This window comes from Betta splendens, chromosome 9 (assembly GCF_900634795.4).
Source record: "Betta splendens chromosome 9, fBetSpl5.4, whole genome shotgun sequence".
NCBI classification, from domain to species: domain Eukaryota; kingdom Metazoa; phylum Chordata; class Actinopteri; order Anabantiformes; family Osphronemidae; genus Betta; species Betta splendens.
The window spans coordinates 4,033,267-4,054,911 of record NC_040889.2 but is presented as its reverse complement, the minus strand read 5'-3'; the positions used below and the strand labels follow the sequence as shown (position 1 = coordinate 4,054,911).

General features: G+C 41.0%; 4 protein-coding genes across 4 annotated transcripts; all 4 read left to right on the top strand.

Annotated features, from left to right (window-relative positions):
- The first annotated feature begins 3,181 nt into the window (after positions 1 to 3,181).
- Positions 3,182 to 4,924, top strand: LOC114861390 (histone H1-like). Its single transcript, XM_029160535.3, has one exon. The coding sequence runs from the start codon at positions 3,885 to 3,887 to the stop codon at positions 4,476 to 4,478; it is 594 nt and encodes a 197-aa protein (XP_029016368.1). The 5' UTR covers positions 3,182 to 3,884; the 3' UTR covers positions 4,479 to 4,924.
- A 597-nt stretch (positions 4,925 to 5,521) lies between these two features.
- LOC114861402 (histone H4) lies at positions 5,522 to 5,907 on the top strand. The gene has a single exon (XM_029160555.3). The coding sequence runs from the start codon at positions 5,550 to 5,552 to the stop codon at positions 5,859 to 5,861; it is 312 nt and encodes a 103-aa protein (XP_029016388.1). The 5' UTR covers positions 5,522 to 5,549; the 3' UTR covers positions 5,862 to 5,907.
- A 761-nt stretch (positions 5,908 to 6,668) lies between these two features.
- Positions 6,669 to 7,865, top strand: LOC114861392 (histone H2B 1/2-like). Its single transcript, XM_041072144.2, has one exon. It carries the CDS (start codon positions 6,736 to 6,738, stop codon positions 7,108 to 7,110), a length of 375 nt encoding a protein of 124 aa, XP_040928078.1. The 5' UTR covers positions 6,669 to 6,735; the 3' UTR covers positions 7,111 to 7,865.
- A 4,830-nt stretch (positions 7,866 to 12,695) lies between these two features.
- Positions 12,696 to 19,601, top strand: LOC114861329 (zinc finger protein ZFP2-like). Its single transcript, XM_029160422.3, has 2 exons — positions 12,696 to 13,437; positions 16,622 to 19,601. Exons 1-2 carry the CDS (start codon positions 12,757 to 12,759, stop codon positions 17,648 to 17,650), a joined length of 1,710 nt encoding a protein of 569 aa, XP_029016255.1. The 5' UTR covers positions 12,696 to 12,756; the 3' UTR covers positions 17,651 to 19,601.
- Positions 19,602 to 21,645: the final 2,044 nt, after the last annotated feature.

Here is a 21,645-nt window from a genome sequence, read left to right as displayed (position 1 = left end):
CAACACAGCAACATCACACATATTTAGGATTAACTAAATAAAACATTAAACAAACCATTAATCAAGAAGAGTATATATATATTTTATATATACCCCTCTTGTTAAAGCAAAGCTGTCCATCACAATATGGCATTCAGCGTAATTAAGTTAAACTGCTGGACAGAACAAAAAAAAAAGGCATTTCCATTTGAATACAGACTACAAAAAAACATGACAATACGAAATGCAATTTATTAAGTTTTTATTTATATTTTTAATGAGTATTGAATTGCCACTTTTAATATTAAATTGCAAAATGTAAAATGCATTTTCAAATTACATGACCAACTTGCATATTGAATTGCCAATTGAGAAATGTATTATGAATTGGATTTTGAGACTGAAAAACGTCCATACCCCAGCACTAAACAGTCTGCTACACAGGGTTTATCAGTGTTTGTGTGTTTTGTAGTTATGTGTGTAAGTGCCTTATTGTCTGTGTGGAGGATATGTGTGAATCAACTTATGGTGCTGAGGTGCATTTAAGTGTCAGTCGGTGGAGATGATTGAAAGTTGAGTCATATTAACTGAACTCCTTTTCAGTAGAAATATTTCACCAATTTACTCCTTCATTTCACTGCCTCTTCAGTCTGAGGACAGTTGTCTGAAGGCCACATGTTTTTCCTCCAGTGAGGTTTCACTTCCTTCCAATTCCTCTAATGGGCTCATTATGTAAACAAAAAACTGGGGGAGTGAGTAGGTGTGAACTACTACTACTTGGCTTTTCCTGCACCGTTACAGGCTCGTTGGATGTGTCCTTCATGTGGGACTTGGACTATAATTTTCTTGGGAACAGATGAAAGGACAGACCTTCTGTCACAGGGAAGGTCACAGGTTTGTACATGTAATGCTTCTCTTACACCACCTGTCTTCTCTGTCCACAATTTGAACATTGTTGTCTTCACAATATCAATATAATAACAGGTATTATGGTCATTATCACCACCACCAGAATACTATGATTGTCCCCATCACTGTTTATCATCAACCACACACTACTTCACCACAAATAAAGACAAAACTATTAGTCATAGTATCATAGCTGTAATTATTAAATAAATGAATGTAGTATTATTGTTACAAATCAGTGCACTTGCATTGTCAGTGCCAGGGTCTATTCATGTTCATTGTCATATGTTTTAGTACTATTATACAACTTGATTGTCACAGTTTGGGCAGTTTCCTGTTTTATTTTGAAAGACTTCCTGTTCTGTTCATTCCTCAGGAGTTTCACGTCATCACCGGTTCTCATCATGCACACCTGCCTGTAATCAGTAATCACTCTCCAGCATATAAACTCCAGTTCTCACACTATCCAGTTGCCAGATTGTCGCGTGTACTCACCACGTTCCAACATTGCCGTGTTTGCGTACCTCGTATATCGATCCTGTTCCCGATCCCTGCTCCTTGTCTGTGCCTCAGCCGTGATTACCTGGTAACGTTCCTGATTGTTTTCGACCTGAGCCTGCCTGCACCTTATTTGTACTGTCGCTGAGCCTTCCCTTGTATGACCCTACCTGACTGGCCCGTGATTGTATCGAATAAAGCCTGCTACCGTCCAACCTTCAACCTTGTCTGAAGCTGTGCATGTGGGTCCGACATCTCCGTATGGGGTGCCAAATGTAAAAGGAGCACCTATAACTAGTTTTCTCACATTTAACTAAATGACACATGTTTTCTCACATTTAGTTAAATGTGCAAAAATGTAAATGTAAATGTTAAATGCTAAATGTAAATGTTAAATGTTAAATGCTAAATGTTAAATGTAAATGTTAAATGTTGGCCGAGTGTAAACTGAATATTCATGAATGGGCAAGTAGACTCCATCTCTACCCTCAAACAGCGCTGGTCTCAGATCAGAGACGCGAACTCAATCACCTCAAACTGTGCGCGCAAACCCCGCCCACATCTGATCTGGAAACTTTTGTTTTTAGCCTGGACGTAACTTCGGCTAGCTAGTATAGTTAGCCAACTAATTCTCCACCGGCGCCACAGAAATATTCTTTTTAAACCTACTTGACTCCTCATTAATGGTGTTTACGACAGAACGGCAGTTTGAAGCGGAGCCTCAGCCCGCACACCTGCCGTTACAGCCCGTTCAATCTCCCCCAACAGGAGGGAGTCGGAGCTGGCGGCCATGATGGCTTCGACTTCAGGCTTCTCTCCAGTATTTTCGTGCACCGATCCAGAGTCAGATGTGGGCGGAGCTATGCGTACTGTTTGACGTGTTTGAGTTCGCGTCTCTGATCTGAGACCAGCGCTGTTTGAGGGTAGGGATGGAGTCTACTTGCCCATTCATGAATATTCAGTTTTACACTCGGCCAACATTTAACATTTACATTTAACATTTACATTTAACATTTACATTTAACATTTAACATTTACATTTAACATTTACATTTAACATTTAACATTTAGACTTAACATTTAACATTTATATTTATATTTAACATTTACATTTAGACTTTTGCACGTTTAACTAAATGTGAGAAAACATGTGTCATTTAGTTAAATGTGAGAAAACTAGTTATAGGTGCTACTTTTACATTTGGCACCCCATATCTCCGTGGTTCTGACATTAATTTACAAAGTTTAACTGTTAACTGTGCATCTACGTCTATTCCACTGTCTCATTAGCAAGCTGTTATTAAGTTATTTTAAAATTCAGGACTTTCAGCATGTTCCAGACTTCCTGGACCTTGTAACAGTTGATTAACAGAGTCTCATCTTCATCACAATGGATCATGGGACACTGACTTGCTACATTGTGGCTCCATGAAATCAGTCTTGACAGGAAGTTCCTCTCACTCATCATGTTCTGAGCTCTTTATCCTAAACTATCCTGATTCTTTTTCTCCTCAACTATGGAGAAGATCAAACTCATACCACATATGTTAATAACTAAATTTAAAAAGGAGCACAAATAATAAAGACAAAGACCTTAACTCATAATCACTGCATAGCAGGGCAAAGCAGAATACACAATCAGAAATTACACAAACTTAAAAACACTGCAAAGGCAGGAAGACAAATCTAACATAATGAATGCACACACAGGTGACAACAACATTTATGAACAAAGCTCAGACAAAACTTTAACACAACCAGGACACAGACTAAAAAGAACGGGGAGCACCGAGTAAGAAGGAAGTTATGAGAGATGGCAACAGATTAGGCGAAGGTTATGTATAGTTTTTAGTTATTTTTAGTTATTTTTATAGTATAGTTTTTATAGTTTTCGCTAAGGTTTGCTACATTTCAAATCACACATTAAACCGTTCGCTGCAGTTCATGGATCAAACTCATTGTCCTCAGTATTAAGAGGAAGTGACTGAAACTCATCCATGAGTTTCGTGTGTTTGCTGCCTCAACAAAAGCTTCTGTTTATTTTAACACGACCTTCGACTGATGCTGCTTCTACTTTCACTCTGTGAACCAACACGTGGGGAAGCAGGAAAACGATTCTGGTGCTTGTTTGATCCAATTTCAGTGATTTTAGGACAGAAATGATCAGAGTAGCGCTGTTCAGGACGCGGAGTAGCTCAAGTCTGGAGGCTCCATGGACAGAACGCGGGCACCGAACGAGCTCCACATGATCTGGACATGAAGTCACGCGTGTCCGCTATCGGCTCCCTTTACTGTCCGCCTTCGGCGCTTCTCTCTCGGTGACTTTGAGCGGTTTAATCGGTGCAGAGAAAACACAAGTGTCTCGATGTCACAGCGCCCAGAGGAGCTCGAGCCGATTGAGTCTCCGCGGTTCTCATAGTGTGTTTAAGAACCGCCTCCTGCTTAGGATTCTTTACACTCTGACTCTAGTATCGTGAGAAGGAAGCTACTTTGAGAAAATGGCAGAAGAAGCTCCAGCTGCAGCTCCAGCCCCGGCCAAAGCCGCAAAAAAGAAGGCCACCAAGCCCAAGAAGAGCGGCCCCAGCGTAGGTGAGCTGATCGTTAAAGCCGTATCCGAGTCCAAGGAGCGGACCGGCGTGTCCATTGTCGCCCTGAAGAAGGCTCTGGCTGCCGGAGGCTACGACGTAGAGAAGAACAATTCTCGGGTCAAGATCGCTATCAAGAACCTGGTCAATAAAGAAATCCTGATCCAGACCAAAGGAACCGGCGCGTCCGGCTCCTTCAAGATCAACAAGAAGACCGACACCAAGCCCAAGAAGCCCGCGGCCAAGAAGCCTGCTCCCGCAGCCGCTAAGAAGCCCAAAGCAGCGGCAGCAAAGAAGCCGGCGGCCGCTAAGAAGTCCCCGAAGAAGGCGAAGAAGCCCGCAGCGGCCAAGAAGGCGGCCAAGAGCCCGAAGAAGACGGCAAAGAGCCCCAAGAAGGCAGCAAAAAGCCCCAAGAAGGTGGTGAAGAAGGCCGCTGCTGCCAAGAAGGCTCCGGCCAAGAAGGCAGCGAAGCCCAAAGCCAAGAAGACCGCGGCCAAGAAGAAGTGAGCGGCTCGGTCCACAACGATTCTGACACAAAGGCTCTTTTCAGAGCCAACACTTCAACTGGAGGGCAAACACCTGTTATATCAGCTGGAAAACGCAGGAAAGCAGATTGTTATGACTTTATTACTTTTACTGCATTAAGTTTTACAAGTTTTACATCCACCAACATATCCAGAAATAAAAAACATCACACTAAATCACACTAATAATAATGAAAGCAGCAACACTGTCATCAATAATTACCTACTACACTCAGTGTTTATACACCTAAAGGGATTTATTTCTGTCTCCATTATATCACTTTATTTGCATTATAATCTGCTCACTGATTGGTTGTACATATTTTCTAAGGTTTGACTATAAAGTATGATCCACTGAAAGAGTTCCAGATGTTCTGGTGTCCATTTCTCTTCCAGTGCAATATAATACAATAAACAATATGAACATGACGCTGATGATCCACAGTTAATTCCTTGTATCCCACAAAGTACAAAGGAGTCACTTTAGAACATTTGTCATCGTGTTAAACACTTAATGATTGTGAAAGATGTCAAACACAATGAAATACGAAAAATGTTCTCTTGTAACTCTGTGACAAAAGCTGCTTCCTGTTGCATTTAAAGCCATATAAATTAATATAAAATTAAATAACAACTGTATCTTTTAGTAGTGTTCATGCTCTATAGTAAAAAAATCAGACTTAAGACAACTTCAGTGGTTAATGTAACATTTAACAATCTTAAAAGAATGAGTTAGTTATTAGCATGTACATTTTTCTTTACTATGAGCCCACATGAAGCTTACAGTGGCTTTTCAGAGAAGACACAACTTATGACAGGATATTTTTAAATGAGTCACAGTAATATTAATGTGTTTTTATTGAGTATGTTTTGTTCTAATAATCCAAGGATTTGAAAACTAAAGACCATCAGGTGACGCACATTGAAACTATGACGGACTGCATAGAATGAAACGCCTCCCGCCCCTGTCTCCACTCACGTCCTCACACAGTGAATATAGACCAGACTCTCCCCAAGCGACTTCATTCTACCAGACCGCAATCAGTGATCGACAATGAGTGGACGCGGCAAAGGCGGAAAAGGACTCGGCAAGGGAGGCGCCAAGCGTCACCGTAAAGTTCTCCGTGACAACATCCAAGGCATCACTAAGCCCGCGATCCGCCGTCTGGCTCGCCGAGGTGGTGTCAAGCGTATCTCGGGTCTGATCTACGAGGAGACTCGCGGCGTGCTTAAGGTTTTCCTGGAGAACGTGATCCGTGACGCCGTCACCTACACCGAACACGCCAAGAGGAAGACGGTGACCGCCATGGACGTGGTCTACGCCCTGAAGAGGCAGGGACGAACCCTGTACGGCTTCGGAAGCTAAACTGCCCCTAACAGCAATAACCAACGGCTCTTTTAAGAGCCACACATTCTGCTATGAGCCACTTCCTACGTTGAACTGCAGTATAAGAAACGTTACACTACATCTTAAGGCGAAAGTGCAGCGATGGTCATCGTGTATTATATAGATGTGTATAATCTCGGTGATTTATAAAATTTAAATATAGAATTTAAAAAGTCTTAATTTTAAATTCTCTGGTCCCACTGGTTGTATAAAGCCTTTTCCATGGCTTAATGGGTGTGATCAACATAACTTGTTCTACAATATTTGGAGCGCTGCAGGTTTTCTACAAATAAAGATGCTGTCTGTAGTAAGTGCCACAGCGAAGCAGACACACACGGCACCCCCTCCTCCTGTTACGTGACTCAGTGAGAGTAGCAGTTAGCACGGTTCTATTTTGTGGCCGAAATTAAACAGCAACCTGTACAATCTGCAAAAAGGCAGTTAAATGCAGTGGCAACACCACCAATTTATATTATATATTTATAGCTGTTGAACTTTGTCCGTGTTTCATTAAATTAATAATACATTAAAAAAACAAACACCCGAAAGTCATGAAAATATATTTATATTTGATCATGCTTAAATTGTCCAGTATTTACTTAATATCGGATCGACACCAAAGCTTGCAGTATCGCCCGCCATTAATGTATAAACAATGACGCAACGTTTTCTTCCTCTTGGAAAGGAATTCGGCTGCACTGTCTACTGTTTCCAAGGGAACTGCGCTCTCCCGCAGATGAGCTCAGCCAATCACAGGACGGGGAACACACAGCAACATTTGCATAGAGTTTGTATAAGAATAGCAAGCGCCGGCTCTTACGTCACATTTGTTCGGTACGAAAGTGCGATAAAGATGCCTGAACCCGCCAAGGCTGCGCCCAAGAAGGGCTCCAAGAAAGCCGTTACCAAGACCGCCGCTAAAAGCGGCAAGAAGAAGAGGAAGACCCGCAAGGAGAGCTACGCCATCTACGTGTACAAGGTGCTGAAGCAGGTCCACCCCGACACCGGCATCTCCTCCAAGGCCATGAGCATCATGAACTCGTTCGTCAGCGACATCTTCGAGCGCATCGCCGGCGAAGCCTCCCGCCTGGCGCACTACAACAAGCGCTCCACCATCACCTCCAGGGAGATCCAGACCGCCGTCAGGCTGCTGCTGCCCGGGGAGCTGGCCAAGCACGCGGTGTCCGAGGGCACCAAGGCGGTGACCAAGTACACCAGCTCCAAGTAGACGCTGCTACGAGCACCACACAAAGGCTCTTTTAAGAGCCACACACTGAACTAAAGGATAATAGACCTGTTGCTGAGGCGCCTATGCTTAAATTTTTTTTAATCCATAATTGTTAGTTTTGGTTGATTTGCTTTGACAATAACGTGACGCACTTTTATTGTTAGTAAAGGTGTAAAATAGTGCTTGTAGGACAGGGAACAGTTGGTATGGGTATTGCCGTTAAACTGTTCCTGAAGCGTTTAGAAGCTTAAAACTGCATGTTCAGCGGTGCCTAGGATAGCTTAGCGTTTGATTACCGCAAGATTCTTCGGCGCTTGTTCTACCTTCGCGAAGGGGAGTAGTTCGACACAACGTTCCGGGGCGAGTGATCACGTGCTTGATGACGTCTAAAGCGCCAAATGAATTGTTTGGTCCAACCAGGGTTCAGAGGTCACTCATCTGTTTGAACAACTGGGCGCGCTATTCTTTATACAAGAAAAATGAATCCTAAATTATGTTTCCCGACCAGTTCTGTTGCCCTGTTAGAATCGAAATATGTTTATTGCTCTATGCCTTCTGGTAAGAAACCTTCTGTGGCTTGGGATCATCTGAAAAGGTTGTACATAACCCAGAATGCATTGGTACTTCCGCCAGATGCTTTTATTTTGACAGCGCACTTCCTGCGCCGGCTACAGTGTTGCTGTGTGCTGAGTGGCGTGTAACAGAGTACAGACGACAGCGAGACTGTAAATGGCTATAAATATTGTTTAACAGTCCCTTGAGACGAGACACAAGGTTTGTTTTTATTTTATATTTTTGTGGATTTACGTATTGTTGTTTATTTATAGGTGATATTGTCTGGGTAGGTCATTTTCATAACCCTCATAATGTTGAGGTGGACGCACTCTGCGTCGAGGTCTTGCACCCAGGCGTGTGAATTAATCCCTATCTTCAATCATCGCTAGGATAGAAATAGTGCAGTTCTGGCTTAAAGGACCATTAACGTGGGTGAGATACCTTGGTATAAGGCTGTTAGGCGCAGGTGTGTGGTGATCAAGCAAGGAGGAGTGTGTTTGGCCTCTGTACTTTATCCAACACACACAATGCAGGAGATGGGCTAGGTGGGGTTTGCTCTCTATAAATAATAAACGGTATTCTTCTGAACAACTGGAGGATGGCGGTCCGTGGGCCCTGCTGGACAGGGATGTGGGTGCTCAGCAGCAGGCGACCAGCACAACTGTCAGTGCTACAGTGAAGGTTCAGAGGTAAAGATTACGATCTCCATCACCATACATGCTCATGCTCTGCTGCTGAATGACAATGGCCTAATAATTACTTTCTAGGTACTTAAAGGAACCCCACATTCCACGAACAGAGCACCCACTGAAGTACTGGGTCACATGTTTTTAAATAAAAATCAGTAAAATATATCCCATGTATTGATTTTTAGCCCTTTTTCACAAGCACACCCCTTCTCACTTTTTACTTATTATTCACAATGTAACACAAGCACTTCTCACACACTGATCAGAAACTGTTTTGATGCTTTTCATTATGTACGTATTTAAGTACAGCAGGGACAAGGAGGCTGGTTAAAGCAGATGATATACTTGCAGTGCACCACCAGATGTCACTGTGTGTGTGGTTTCAAAGCCCCTTAATTTTGATTCATTTTTCCTGCACAATCAATTGAACCATCCCTACTACATTTGTCTTTGGAACTAAAGCAAACAGCTTTAGCAAACATCAACTAGTCAAAATTTAAAGTTGTTTAAAAGACAACAAATCTTGGATGTCCCAAAACGTCCTTCAACTACATTAAAATAAAACTGAAATTCTTATTGTTGGGCTTAAAAATCAAAGGGAGATACTTTTAAGTCAGATAGCCACCCTGGATGAGATAACATTAGCTTCGAATTCTACTGTGAGAAACCTTGGTGTCATTTTTGTAAAATAGATCTTACATCATATGTTACCTATGTTAAACAAATCTGCAGAACTGCATACTTTCATCTTAGAAATATAGCCAATCAAATAGATAATAAAGCTAAGAAGCATCCTCTCTCAGAGCGATGCAAAGAAACTGATTCATGCATTTGTTACCTCTAGGCTGGACTACTGTAACTGCTTACTCATACAGTAGGATGTCCTAACAGCTCCTTAAAAAGCCTACAGCCTAGTCAAAATGCTGCAGCCAGAGTTCTGACAGGACTTAGAAAGAGAGATCACATTTCTCCTACATTAGCTTCTCTGCACTGGCTGCCTGTAAAATGTAGGATAGAATTTAAAATTCTCCTGCTCACCTACAAAGTACTCAATGATAAAGCTCCTTCTTATCTTAAAGACCTCATAGCTCCTTATGCTCACAGCAGAACAGTTCGTTCTCAGAGCGCTGGGCTACTTGTGGTTCCTAGAGTCTTTAAATGTAGAACGGGAGGCAGAGCTTTTAGCTACCTAGCTCCTCTCCTGTGGAACCAGCTCCTGGTTTAGGTTCAAGAAGATGACACACTCTCCACCTTTAAGATCAGGCTTAAAACCTTCCTTTCTGATAAAGCTTATAGTTAGAGATGGTTCAGGTCACTGGCAATGATTGTTAGTCACAGGAACCATCTCTTAGTTAAGCTGCAATAGACATAGACTGCTGGGGGACTTCATTTATACAATGAGCTCCTCTGTTTCGTTCTACCTCTTCTGTCCAATAACCTCCCATCATGTTTAAATAACTCTGTCTCTCTTTGTCTTTCTCTCCAGCAGTTGTGTTTCTCCCCCACTCTCTCTCTCTCCCACTGTTTGTGAGTCATATGTGGTTTGTGGTTTGTATAAAGTATTAGACTGAATATGCTTTTTGTGTCTTTTGCGTAATTGTCCCTGACTGTTTCGTGAACAAGTGGTCTGCTCTATTCTGTGAAATCAGATTAATCAATTAATCAATTAATTAGTCAATTATACAAACATGCTGGGAGACGCACCAGGAAAATTGTTTTATCAGATTTCCTTGTTTAGTAGCATCGTTGGTCCTGCTTGGGCTTAGTCAAAAATTAGGAAAGAACCAGCCCAGGGTCTTTGTGTTCTGTGAAAGGACCCTGGAGTTCTCTTACAGACATTCTTTGGCAGACAAATAATAGGGTCTCTGCTCATTTCCTTTGTTTTTAAAAAAATTATCCCACCATTTGAAATAAATTGAACTTTAAAGTTTTGTACCTGTACTGCACATCCTGATACTAAAGTCACTCATAATGAAAATAATAACTATTTTGACAACTAAATGCAACATACGCTGATCTTAGCAATCAGAATGCTGAATGCTGCAGAGTGGAGTGAATACAGCATGTTAATGGTTAACACAAAATTTACTGTGTAGCTGCCCTTGGTGTCTGGAAATTAAAGGGATACTTCACCGCATAAAAGCAAGTTGTGTATAAAAATGGAATCGGCAGCGGTGAAGCTGTGACTCTGTTCACTTTGTTTGCACACTCGCCTGTGTGCAGAGGCCCCACAAACGTGAACAGTGGTCATTTACACACTGAAATGACAGAAACATGCAGGTAAAGTCAACTAACTTCTTCCCCAAAGCAGTTTGTTTCAACTCATCACAAAATATAAATCAAACAAACGTTTGATCTCATCTGTAGAACATCTGACTTGCGTCCTTATCTGCTGTGGAATCAGTGTGATGTCACCATGGTCAGAGTCCAACATTTACATTTTTTATTAGATGCTTTGACCATTTTTACGAAACTAGTTTCCACTGCTGGTTTCCACTTAGTTTCAGTCTTCATCATAATTATTCCAGCAGAGCATCAGACACGTCTAGTAAATGTGTAAACCCGTTCTCATTGGATTGACACATTTTCTCCTCTCTTTTGCAAAAACAGTTAACACTGATGTCATTCAAACAGTCCAAGTTCCATGGTTTTAGCTTTGGTGACCAAAGAGAAACCATCTGTTCCTAACTATTAGAAACCAGCAAGACCAGTATGAAGCACCTGTTTGACACTCCTCCACAAAAATCTTCAATTTGCTCAAAATGGAACCAGGTCTGTGTTATCAGCATGGATGGAGGAGGTCTAAGGCAGAGACTGAGTATCAATAGTGGCTGTGTCTCATCCTCCAATAAATTTGACTATATTTTGGTTTAAACGTATTTTCTTTAATATTTACAATTTATCAGTTTTTTGCCACAGTTTGAAAAACGAATGTCATGATCCAATAAATCAAATCTTTATCCAGGCTACAGTGACAATCAGTGAAGCACTGATTAACTCTGAGATCAGTGTTTTGTATTTTATTGTCCACTGTGTTATGACTGATTGGTCGTGTAATATACTTGGTTGCAAATTGTATTGTTTGAAGGTAAAATTAGCCTGTGCTGCAGCATATTTCAAGTGTTTTGACACGGATAGAGTCGTCATTATGACATTGGAGCAGTTGTTTAGACCTGTGTGTAAACTGTCAAGAAAATGTATTGTTTCATTGGACAGCTGGGTCAAAGCAACCAATAAAAACTGCAAACAATAGACTTTGTTTACATGTGTTGAAATGGTCTCTTCTCTCAACCGAGAAAAAGAGGAATAGAACAGCCTTATCACAGCTGGCTATGGGGGAGAGAGCTGGGTACACCCTGGACAGGTAATAATAAGAAGAAGAGAAAGAAAAAAACGAGCACCCAACATTTAGTGACACTGACAGCAACTCCTCCATGGTTATTTCCACAAGTATCAGTCGATCTAGACATGTTAAATAGCGCCCATCTGCCGAGAAGACCAGGACAATCACCCGTGTTGGTGGAGGAATGAATTCATGCGTTATATCACAAATTTACTGAAACTTACACAGAACTTATTCCAAAGATCCCAATACAGATCCCAATACAGGAAAAAAAGGGTTTGCATTTACCATCCTAGGTTTACAGGTATCCATTAAGAAAAGAACATCAGATCATCTTGCAGTATATACTGTACAGTAGAATTGTTAGCCGTTACAGCAGCATTACAGTGGGTAGAACAGATGAAACCAAGCAAAATCCTTATATGCTCAGATTCCAGCTAAGCTTTAATTTCAATAAAAACATTTTCATCTCAGAGTAGGCAGGATATACGTAATGAAATTTATGAAGCACTCTTTATGTTAGCACAGGTAAATATAGCGATTACATCTATGTGGATCCTCGCACACACACGGATTAGAGGGAAAGAGATGGCAGACTCACTGGCAAAGGAAGCAATTAAACAGGAAAAGTTTGTGGATGTCAATATTAGTAAGGCAGAAGTGAAATCTTTAATTAAAAGTAAAATCATCAACAAATGGAAAAATAACTGGGATAAAAGACGAACAGGCAGACATCTGTATACAGAGGGAAGTAGAAAAGATGAGGGCAGCGGGAGGAAACACAAAGGAAGACAATATATCAAGGTTAAGATTGGGACACACAAAGCTGAATAAGACAACACAATGCTTGGATAGAATTTAGCTAGTTTTTTTTAGTTTGTTTGTTTATTCATTTTCCCTGATTAATCAACTCTGGTCCACACTCCAGCATAGTGGGTGGCGGTAATGTACCTTTAAGTGGGTAAGTTAAGTTGCCACCCGCCATTTAAAAAACAAGAAGAAGAACAAGCACGCGCTTATCGCGAGACTCCGACAAAGCGACAACATAAAAGACGCAACATGGTGGCTTCAGACAAAATCTTGAACAGCAGGGAAATAAAAGAAGAAAATCACGAGTCAGGTTTGATGGGCCCGAGTATGTTAAAAGTCAGAATTAAAGCGGACGAGGACCACAATCTTATCGATCAGGATCAGAACAGGCACAAGGTAAAGGAGGAGACGTTGGGCCCGGACTTTGTTGACCAGCAGCACTGGAGCTGCGGTGTGAAGCAGGAGAACCAGGAATCGGACGTTATGAACTATGACCAGAACTTTGTAAAGCAGGACCACATCAAGAGCGAGATTAAAGAGGAAACCCAAGATCCGGATATTAGCGACCAGAACAACATCAAGATCGAGCTTAAAAAGGAAACCCAAGATCTGCATATAAGCGACCAGACCCACATTAAGAGTGACATTAAAGAGGAAACCCAAGATCCGGATATTGGCGACCAGGACCACATCAAGATCGACAATATAGAAACCCAAGGTCCGGGTATTAGCGACCAGAACCACATCAAGGGTGACATTAAAGAGGATACCAAAGATCCGGATATCAGTGACCTGAACCACATCAAGATCAACATTATAGAAGCCCAAGGTCTGGATATTAGCGACCACAACTACCACAGAGCAGTAAATGAGCAGAACCGGAACCAGCATCATCGGAGCTACGACCCCGCTGAATCCACAGATAAATCGGTCAGTGCTGAAGCGTTAACCAAAGAGACGAGGACGGGTCTCCAGTAATTATAAAGTGTTTAACTATTCCATTAAATGTTTTCAGTGAAGATACTTAGTATAAAAAAAACTATGAAGCTCGCTTCCTATGTAGCAGATGTAAAGTCAGTAACATTATCTGACTTTATCACACTTTTCTTACTAAGTTTAAAGCTGATCTGCTTAAACATCACGTGGCAGCTCTGCTGGAGAGGAAGCTCCTGGTTTCAGATTCATGCCCAATTGTCTTGTCTCTTCCTGCAGTGTTTTTTTTTAATGCTGCATCCATCTGATCAATATAGTAACATGATTTAAGCTAAGAACTCAGTGGCCATCATTGTTGCCAGATGGGAAATAAATTTAAAGTAACAGTAACATATTGCTTTATCGTATTTTGACCCAGATTATTGTATGAACTAAAAACAACTTTTAAAATCACTGCATTTAAAAACAAACCTATGTGCACATAACATAAGGAAATCACACAGAGGCTTAGTTATTTGAATTAAACAATTCCTTTTTTCATGTTTGGTGATAGAAACTTTTTCTTTTACATGTTTTTAACACTGTAATATCCAACACCTGAACTCCACAGCAGCAAAAGGATTTGGCCTCATTCAACAGGTTAGTTCCATTAATGGAACAGCGTCCAACTCACAGACAGGCTGATGAAGCTGCTTGGTTTACTCACCAGTCTCTGTACCATCGACATCTTTACTTTTACTAGTTTACCTTGGTTCTGAGCTTATGTTTGCTTATTTTCACACTTGTTGCGCTGCTAGATTGATGATGTAATAGGCAGTGCAAACAAACATGAGTGTTACACCCTAAAATTAATTCTGCATATATTAACTGGCACTGTCCCGTAGCGATGTAAGTTGCAAAAAATAGATGGTATCCACCACAGCCAACAGCTAACTCCATGAGTATTTACACTACTATTACACACAACAAATGCTCGTCTCAAATGCTAAACAAATCTACGTTACTTTGCATAACACATAATCATGTTTGCAACAAGGTCTATGTTTTATACCTGAAAAGGGAGGAATGAAATAAATCACTGTGCACATGGACTTCAGCTTGCATAGTCTTTTTGACAAGTGAAGTTGTCACGATGCTCCCTCCTCTGGCTGATCACAGATATAACCCGTGGAACCAATGAAACATTTGGCATTTTTTTTTATTTTATCCTATACTTCCTTAGTTGCAGCAGCACACACTGCACATGATCCTCAAAAGACTGACTGACTTTTGTCTCTTAGACTCTCTAGACACTCCTTCATGCAGCATTGAAATGCAGCGGGGCATTCATCAGTCCAAATGGGATTGTCATACACTCAAAGGCCCCATGGCATTACAAAAACCATCAATGGCCTGCAGGCCTCATTCATGAAGCCCTGATAATAAACCTTTCCTTGATCTAATACAGAAAACCAGCTGTCACTGTCAAGGATGACCTGTACTCGTAAGATTGGTTGTCGATCAGGAGTTTTGCGAATCAGTTATTTGTAGTTTATACAAAAACTACTATACAAACTGCCAGCTTTTTTCCGCACGCACACATGGTGAAAAGTAGGAACGAGTTAGACTTCTGTATCTGCCCTTGAGCAATGAGGTTGTGGAAGTAGCCCTTCACTTATTTGCACATTGGGTATTTCCAATTTCAATGTCTAACTCTGAAAACGAGGCACCCTCCTCTCTGTCAATCAGAACGGATGCAGGTAAAAAAAATGCTCAAAGATGTTTCAAGTCAAAAGGAGGGTCCCACACACTGTCACCAGACGTCACAGTGTTTAATCCTACCTCATTTACAGACACGGAGGTAATGGGAATGTGTTTTTCAGATGCACCAGCTGAATACATTGTTTGAACCTGGCTCAATGGATCCACTACAGTTCTTCCTGCTAGAGTGATATTGTTGTCTGTGGATTTTTGGATGTTAAGCACAGCACACAACCTATTATAGGCTGTGAGCTAGATGTCTGCCTGTCTTGACTAGTACTGGGACTTCCTCAGGTTCTTCCTGAGCAGTACTGTCTGCAGTTGGCCTAAAAGTTGTCTCAATCCAGCCTATAAATGGTATATCCTGTCCATTTGCAGCTGTGTAATTTGAAGTCTTCAGGTCCTTCAGTTAGTTTGCAGATGTCTCTCAGTTTTGATTGTGGCACATGTGGTTCTCCATTCTTCACTCACTACTGGTACTTGGGAGCCAGTATCCCATAGTGCTTGAAGTCTGAACCCCTGGATATAACAATCAATAATACAGCGTTTCCCTACTAGGTTGACTAATGGAGGCTGTTTGACTTGTTTGGACTTCATGGCAGTTCAGCTCAGTTGAATTTTATTTATATAGCGCCCAATCACAACAAAGTTATCTCAAGGTAAGGTTTAAGACCTTACACAACTAAACCCAACAAGTCTCACATACAGCAAGCCTACTATTTAACAGCAACAGTGGTTGAGGTGAGTGGATAGACAGACATACATGTGGGGGAGAAAGGGAGAGAGGGAGACACAAAACTACTGGAGAGAAAGAGACGAGGTTAGGTAAACATAGAACAATGATGTGAGTTTATTGGCTAGAAAAGATAAAAGGAAACAGAGAAGCTCATTGTATAAATTAAGCCCCCCCCCTGCTGGGGGACTTTGTTTATTGCAGCTTAACTAAGAGATGGTTCTGTGACCAACAATCATTGTCAGTGACCTGAACCGATCGGGCCAGCATTAAAGCACAATTTGCATTGAGAGCCGGTTTACCTGATGACACACATTGCTATAAAAGGATGAAACATCAGTTCAGTCAAATAAGTTCAAATAATCTGTGACACACAAACGCAGCTACAGTCAGCAACATTATACTTCATACTCAAACCCTGTCTGTGTTACTGCAGCTGCACCTCTTGGATTTGGTCCATTTTTTAGTTTTTCTGATGTTTGGAACTACCTTGTCCTGCCTCACTTTCACTCTTGTGTTTGTGTTGGCTAGACTGCCACAGCCCAGCAATGATTATGTCCCAGTGACACAGAGCAGCACAACATAATAAACATATCACAGTATAATCAGAGGCATCAGAAGTTCTGGAAGACCTTGCTGTCTTTTGGTATTGTAACTACTTTTGCCTTGATAATTTAATTTTCTCTATTTCTATATCTGTCACTTTAGAAACACGGAGGAAGAAGGGCTTCAAGGCTGTATCTCTACCAGCAATTTGACCAAACCTTCACCAGACCATCAAAGTTAAATCATCGGAAGTTTCATGCTGAAGACAAAACATACAGCTGCGCTGAGTGTGGCAAAACCTTCACTGCAAGAGGTAGCCTAAAGAGCCATCAGCTAATTCATACAGTAGAAAGACCGTACACCTGCACTAAATGTGGAAAAGCTTTCCGCCGGACAAAGGATTTGAAAGGCCACTCTCTTGTTCACACTGGAAAGCGACTTCAGTCATGTAAACAGTGTGGAAAAGCATTTTCTAGCAGGAGTTGTTTACTGCGACACCAACGTGGACACACTGGAGAGAAACCTCACTCATGTGAACAGTGTGGAAAAGCATTTTCTGACCGCACCTGTTTACTGATACACCAACGTGTTCACACAGGAGAGAAACCTTACTCATGTGAACAGTGCGGTAAATTTTTTTCTCAGCTCAGTCACTTGATGACACATCAACGTGTTCACACTGGAGAAAAACCTCACTCATGTAAACAGTGTGGAAAAGCGTTCTCTCGGATCAGTACCTTGCTGATACATCAACATGTTCACACAGGTGAGAAACCTCACTCATGTGAACAGTGTGGAAAAACGTTCTCTCGGATCAATAACTTGCGGACACATCAACGTGTTCACAGTGGAGAGAAACCTTACTCATGTGAACAGTGTGGAAAAGCATTTTTTAACAAAAAAAGTTTACTGAGACACCAACATGTTCACACTGGCGAGTACCCTCACTCTTGTGAACAGTGTGGAAAAGGATTCTTTTGTATTAGTGAATTACTGAGACACCAACATGTTCACACTGGAGAAAAACCTCACTCATGTGAACAGTGTGGTAAATCGTTTTCTCGCCCCAGTAATTTACTGAGACACCAACATGTTCACACTAGAGTGAAACATCACTCATGTGAACAGTGTGGAAAATCTTTTTCTCATGTCAGTAATTTGCTGACACACAAATGTATTGCTCTCAAGTAAATAACTTCATTTCACTTTGACAGAAGTATAGTAATATTTTGCTATGTCACATGTCAAGGAATTCAAGCGATTCAAGGTAATGAAGTATCGAATCCGAGCAGGAGAAACAGAAAACATGACAGGAAAAGAAAGTTCAAAGTGAGGGGAAGAGGAGGAGGAATCTAATGAAACATTTACATGATTGATGTTATGTTACACTAGTACCATAATGATTTTCATATATACACATAATTTTCTAATAATGTATATGATTTTACTTTATTAGAATGTTTTCATGTTGTTTACTAATTGACCTGTTTTGACTGATTTGATGACACCAATAGCATAGGGTTGTTCTTGTTGATTGAAATGATTTTTTAATAATTGTGTGATGATGTTTCAATAATAATCAAAATAATCCTTTATTTGTCATGTGTCCCAATGTCACAATGAAATTTGTTCCCTGCATTTAATTAACCAATCCCCTGGAGGAGCAGTGGGCAGACACAGTGTGGAGGCCAGGGAGTTGGAATAAAGAGACTTACAGAACCTAAAAAAAGGAATTGTTGGTTAAAACCACATCACACATATGGTTCCAGGACTCAAGGTTTGAAATCAAAGACAATAGATAGCCTTAGTGTGACACCACCTTAAATCTACCGGAATTTCCCCTCTTTCTTATCTCTTACTAGAACAGAAACCGATTCATAACTCAATTGACAATGCCTCTTTCTCACACTCCCCCAACCAGCCACTAAAGAAAGCAAGAAAACTAGGACTAAGAAAACTCTGGAATGCAGACTTATTAAGCAGGAAAAGACTTTCATTCAGACACAAAGTTCTAATTTGGATGCACTGGAACTGTTAACTGTCAGGAAACCCACAACAATGTGTTCAGTACACATGTAGTTTGATTTGACTTTGCTAACTCAACGTAACAATATGTTTGATTGTTGATCTCCAGGCTAAGTCATTTTTTATTGTTATTGTTATTTGCGATTTTACTGTTTGTATCACAAAAATGTGATAATACTTTATCTGTTGCAGCATTGTCACACGAGACCTTGATAACCACATGTATTTGATTTTGTGTTCAATCATTTTAACCTTCACTTTGATTTGAATAATAGAATAATCATAGTATGTTATTTGTTTAGTTAATGTGTGATGGGGACTTTGATCTTGATGAAAAGAGAAAATAATCCAAATTCAGGATTAGGTTAAGTAGGATAATTTGATAAAATAAATTGAGGCGCAACATTATCCTGAAGCCAAGTCATTGACTGCTCAAATCGTTCTGCCTGCAAATTCAGCGATGCCCATAAGACATATAATAAGGGAAAACTTTGTTTCAAGCAGATCCCCTCTACTTCTCCTTAAGTTTGTTAGTCTTCCTTTTATTCTTATGAGGTCTCAAACTTTCTTTATGGTTTTTTAATTTTTGTAAGTAGAACTTCAAACAACCTACGATTTTGTTTAATTAGAAAGTAACTCACTATTTTGATTGAATTAGTCTAATTCAATACTGACCAGGCCAGTTTTTCTTGTTTTTGGCTGAGATGTACAGTAGTGCTGTTTTCTGGGACAACCAGCTGACCCCCCAACGTGACTCAGGTCTGCCTATCTAATCAATAACCACAACTTGGACCGCAAACACCAAAATTGGGACTGGATTGCAGTCTTGGCTACTGCATCAAGGCAGCACTTCCTGCTGAATCTGGACCAACTGACACTAAAGGCGACCTACAGCCACAGAACAGGCAAGGCCAAGCATCTCTTCTGGTGTGTGCTCTAGCTCTCTAGCTTTATATTACTTCCAATCACCTATCACTGTTTTTTTTTCTTGCTCAAAATCATCACACTCTTACCTATTGACACAATGTATTTGTTCATTTATATGCTATGTGTATGTTGTAAGTATATGTGTATGTTTATGCATAATTTGATTTGAGTAAAGACGCCAGTGAGTGAACCTTGCTTGCCACTCATTACTTACCATTTCTCCCTACTTTAGGGGCGTAACTTTTTGAGGCACCACTGGGATTGCCGGACTAAGCCAGCAAAATCCTCCCATACTGCAATTCAGGCAGGCAGGGCAGCAAGGGTTTACTGTTGCTGCTGTTCACAGTCTGAGTACATCAACTTCATAAGAAAAGACCATCCACTTCAGAGACAACTCCCGCACAAGAAGATCTGCTGCAAGAGTAGAGAAAACTGATTGAGATGTGGCATTAATTAAGAAAGTGGATGGACAGGGCGGCACGGTGGTGCAGTGGGTAGCAACCCAGAACACTGAATGTTCTGGGTTCTGGGTTCGATTCCCGGAGGCGGCCCTGGTGCCTTTCTGTGTGGAGTTTGCACGTTCTCCCCGTGGTTGCGTGGGTTCTCTCCGGGTTCTCCGGCTTCCTCCCACAGTCCAAAGACGTGCGTTAGGTTCATTGGCTTCTCTCCATTGCCCGTAGGTGTGAGTTTGTGAGTAAACTTGTCTGTCTATGTGTTGCCCTGCGATGGACTGGCGACCTGTCCAGGGTGTACCCTGCCTTTCGCCTGTAGCCAGCTGGGATAGGCTCCAGCACCCCCGTGACCCCGCACTAGGGAGTAAGCGGTTAAGAAGATAGATGGATGGATGGACTCACAAGGTTGTATACAGGGTGAAAGACTAATATATGGACCAGTAAAAAAGGCTCGGTACGACTACTGGAGCTGTTAGGACTTCTGAATAATTAAATAGCCGGCTTATTATTTATAAGGAATATTATTCCCATCTGAACATACAATACAATAAAATAAAGAAACTGTTTATACCAACCTTTTTACATTTTTACATGCAGTCCAGGTGTGTTTGGTGCTGCTGGACAGACTGACCACTAGGAACCTCTGAGCTCTGCTTCACATCAGACACAAATCAACCAGCTCTGCTTCACATCAGACACAAATCAACCAGACCAAGAAATGGAAACAACACAAATGTTTATCATCAGAGAAAGTTTACATCAGATGGTCAGAATGATTCAAAGTGACAACAACTCACTGTGACTCTGATGCAGGTTGAAAAGGTTTAAAATTAGTACCAGCATCCTTTGACCAGTTGCAATAATAGCACTAGTAGCACTAGTATCACCTTTAATCCCAGCTATCATTTTCATTATAAAAATACTAACCATAAGATGCACTTAACAGTGAGGATGCCAACAATCTTTGCTTTGCAGACTTAATAATTAGAAATAGACTAAAACAAGAGACAAAGAGCATATTTACAAATCCAATAAATGCCATGGGAGAGATTTATGTTTGTCCATAGTTCTACAGTATGTCTTAGTTCTTGAAGTGTTTGTTTTACAACTATGTCACTGTCAATAACTGTCTGTTTTAAAGCCATAATGCATCTTGTTTTCCAAAGTCGAATTTTAACCATGAAGATGATCCACTGGAAGAGTTCAGATTTTTGTGGAGTCCATCTCTCTTCCAGTATCCCATACATAACGGAGTTATAAGTTATTTCAAAGTCTAGACCCAGGCTTTTCAGCATAAACCCAACCTCCTGCACTCGATAGCAGTCAATTAGGAGATGTTGCTGGGTTTCATCCTCGTCGCAGTAGATCATGGGACACTGCTTTGTTTTCACGTAGCAGCTCCAAGATACCACGGCCGTGACAGGGAGCCTTCCTTGTGCTAATCAACCAGCGGGTGTTTCTTATCCTTTCAGAAAGTTTCTTATTGACTATTTCTGCATTCTTCAATATCCCAGTGTTTAATTTCCAGAAACCCTTGTTGGTATAAGGGTCAGAATATACAGAGGCTGTGACCAGAAGATGATTGGAAAAATTATGTAGTATTGCTTTGAACTTGGAAATCTGATGAGACATATCCCGTCTATTCGAGTTTTTGTTTATAAATCAAATCTGGTAAATTTTATACTCTGAGGATAAACAACTCCACACAAGTTGCTACATATTTCTTTTAGGAGTTTGCCTTCAGTGTTTTAATTTAAAATTAGTAGGGCCAATTCTGTCGAT

Bases quoted from the DNA above. Each gene is read 5' to 3' on its own strand.
- LOC114861329 (XM_029160422.3), top strand. From the start codon at position 12,757: ATGGTGGCTTCAGACAAAATCTTGAACAGCAGGGAAATAAAAGAAGAA. The intron at 13,438-16,621 runs GTCAGTGCTGAA...CTGTCACTTTAG, and splicing joins CTGAATCCACAGATAAATCG to AAACACGGAGGAAGAAGGGC.
- LOC114861402 (XM_029160555.3), top strand. From the start codon at position 5,550: ATGAGTGGACGCGGCAAAGGCGGAAAAGGACTCGGCAAGGGAGGCGCC.
- LOC114861390 (XM_029160535.3), top strand. From the start codon at position 3,885: ATGGCAGAAGAAGCTCCAGCTGCAGCTCCAGCCCCGGCCAAAGCCGCA.
- LOC114861392 (XM_041072144.2), top strand. From the start codon at position 6,736: ATGCCTGAACCCGCCAAGGCTGCGCCCAAGAAGGGCTCCAAGAAAGCC.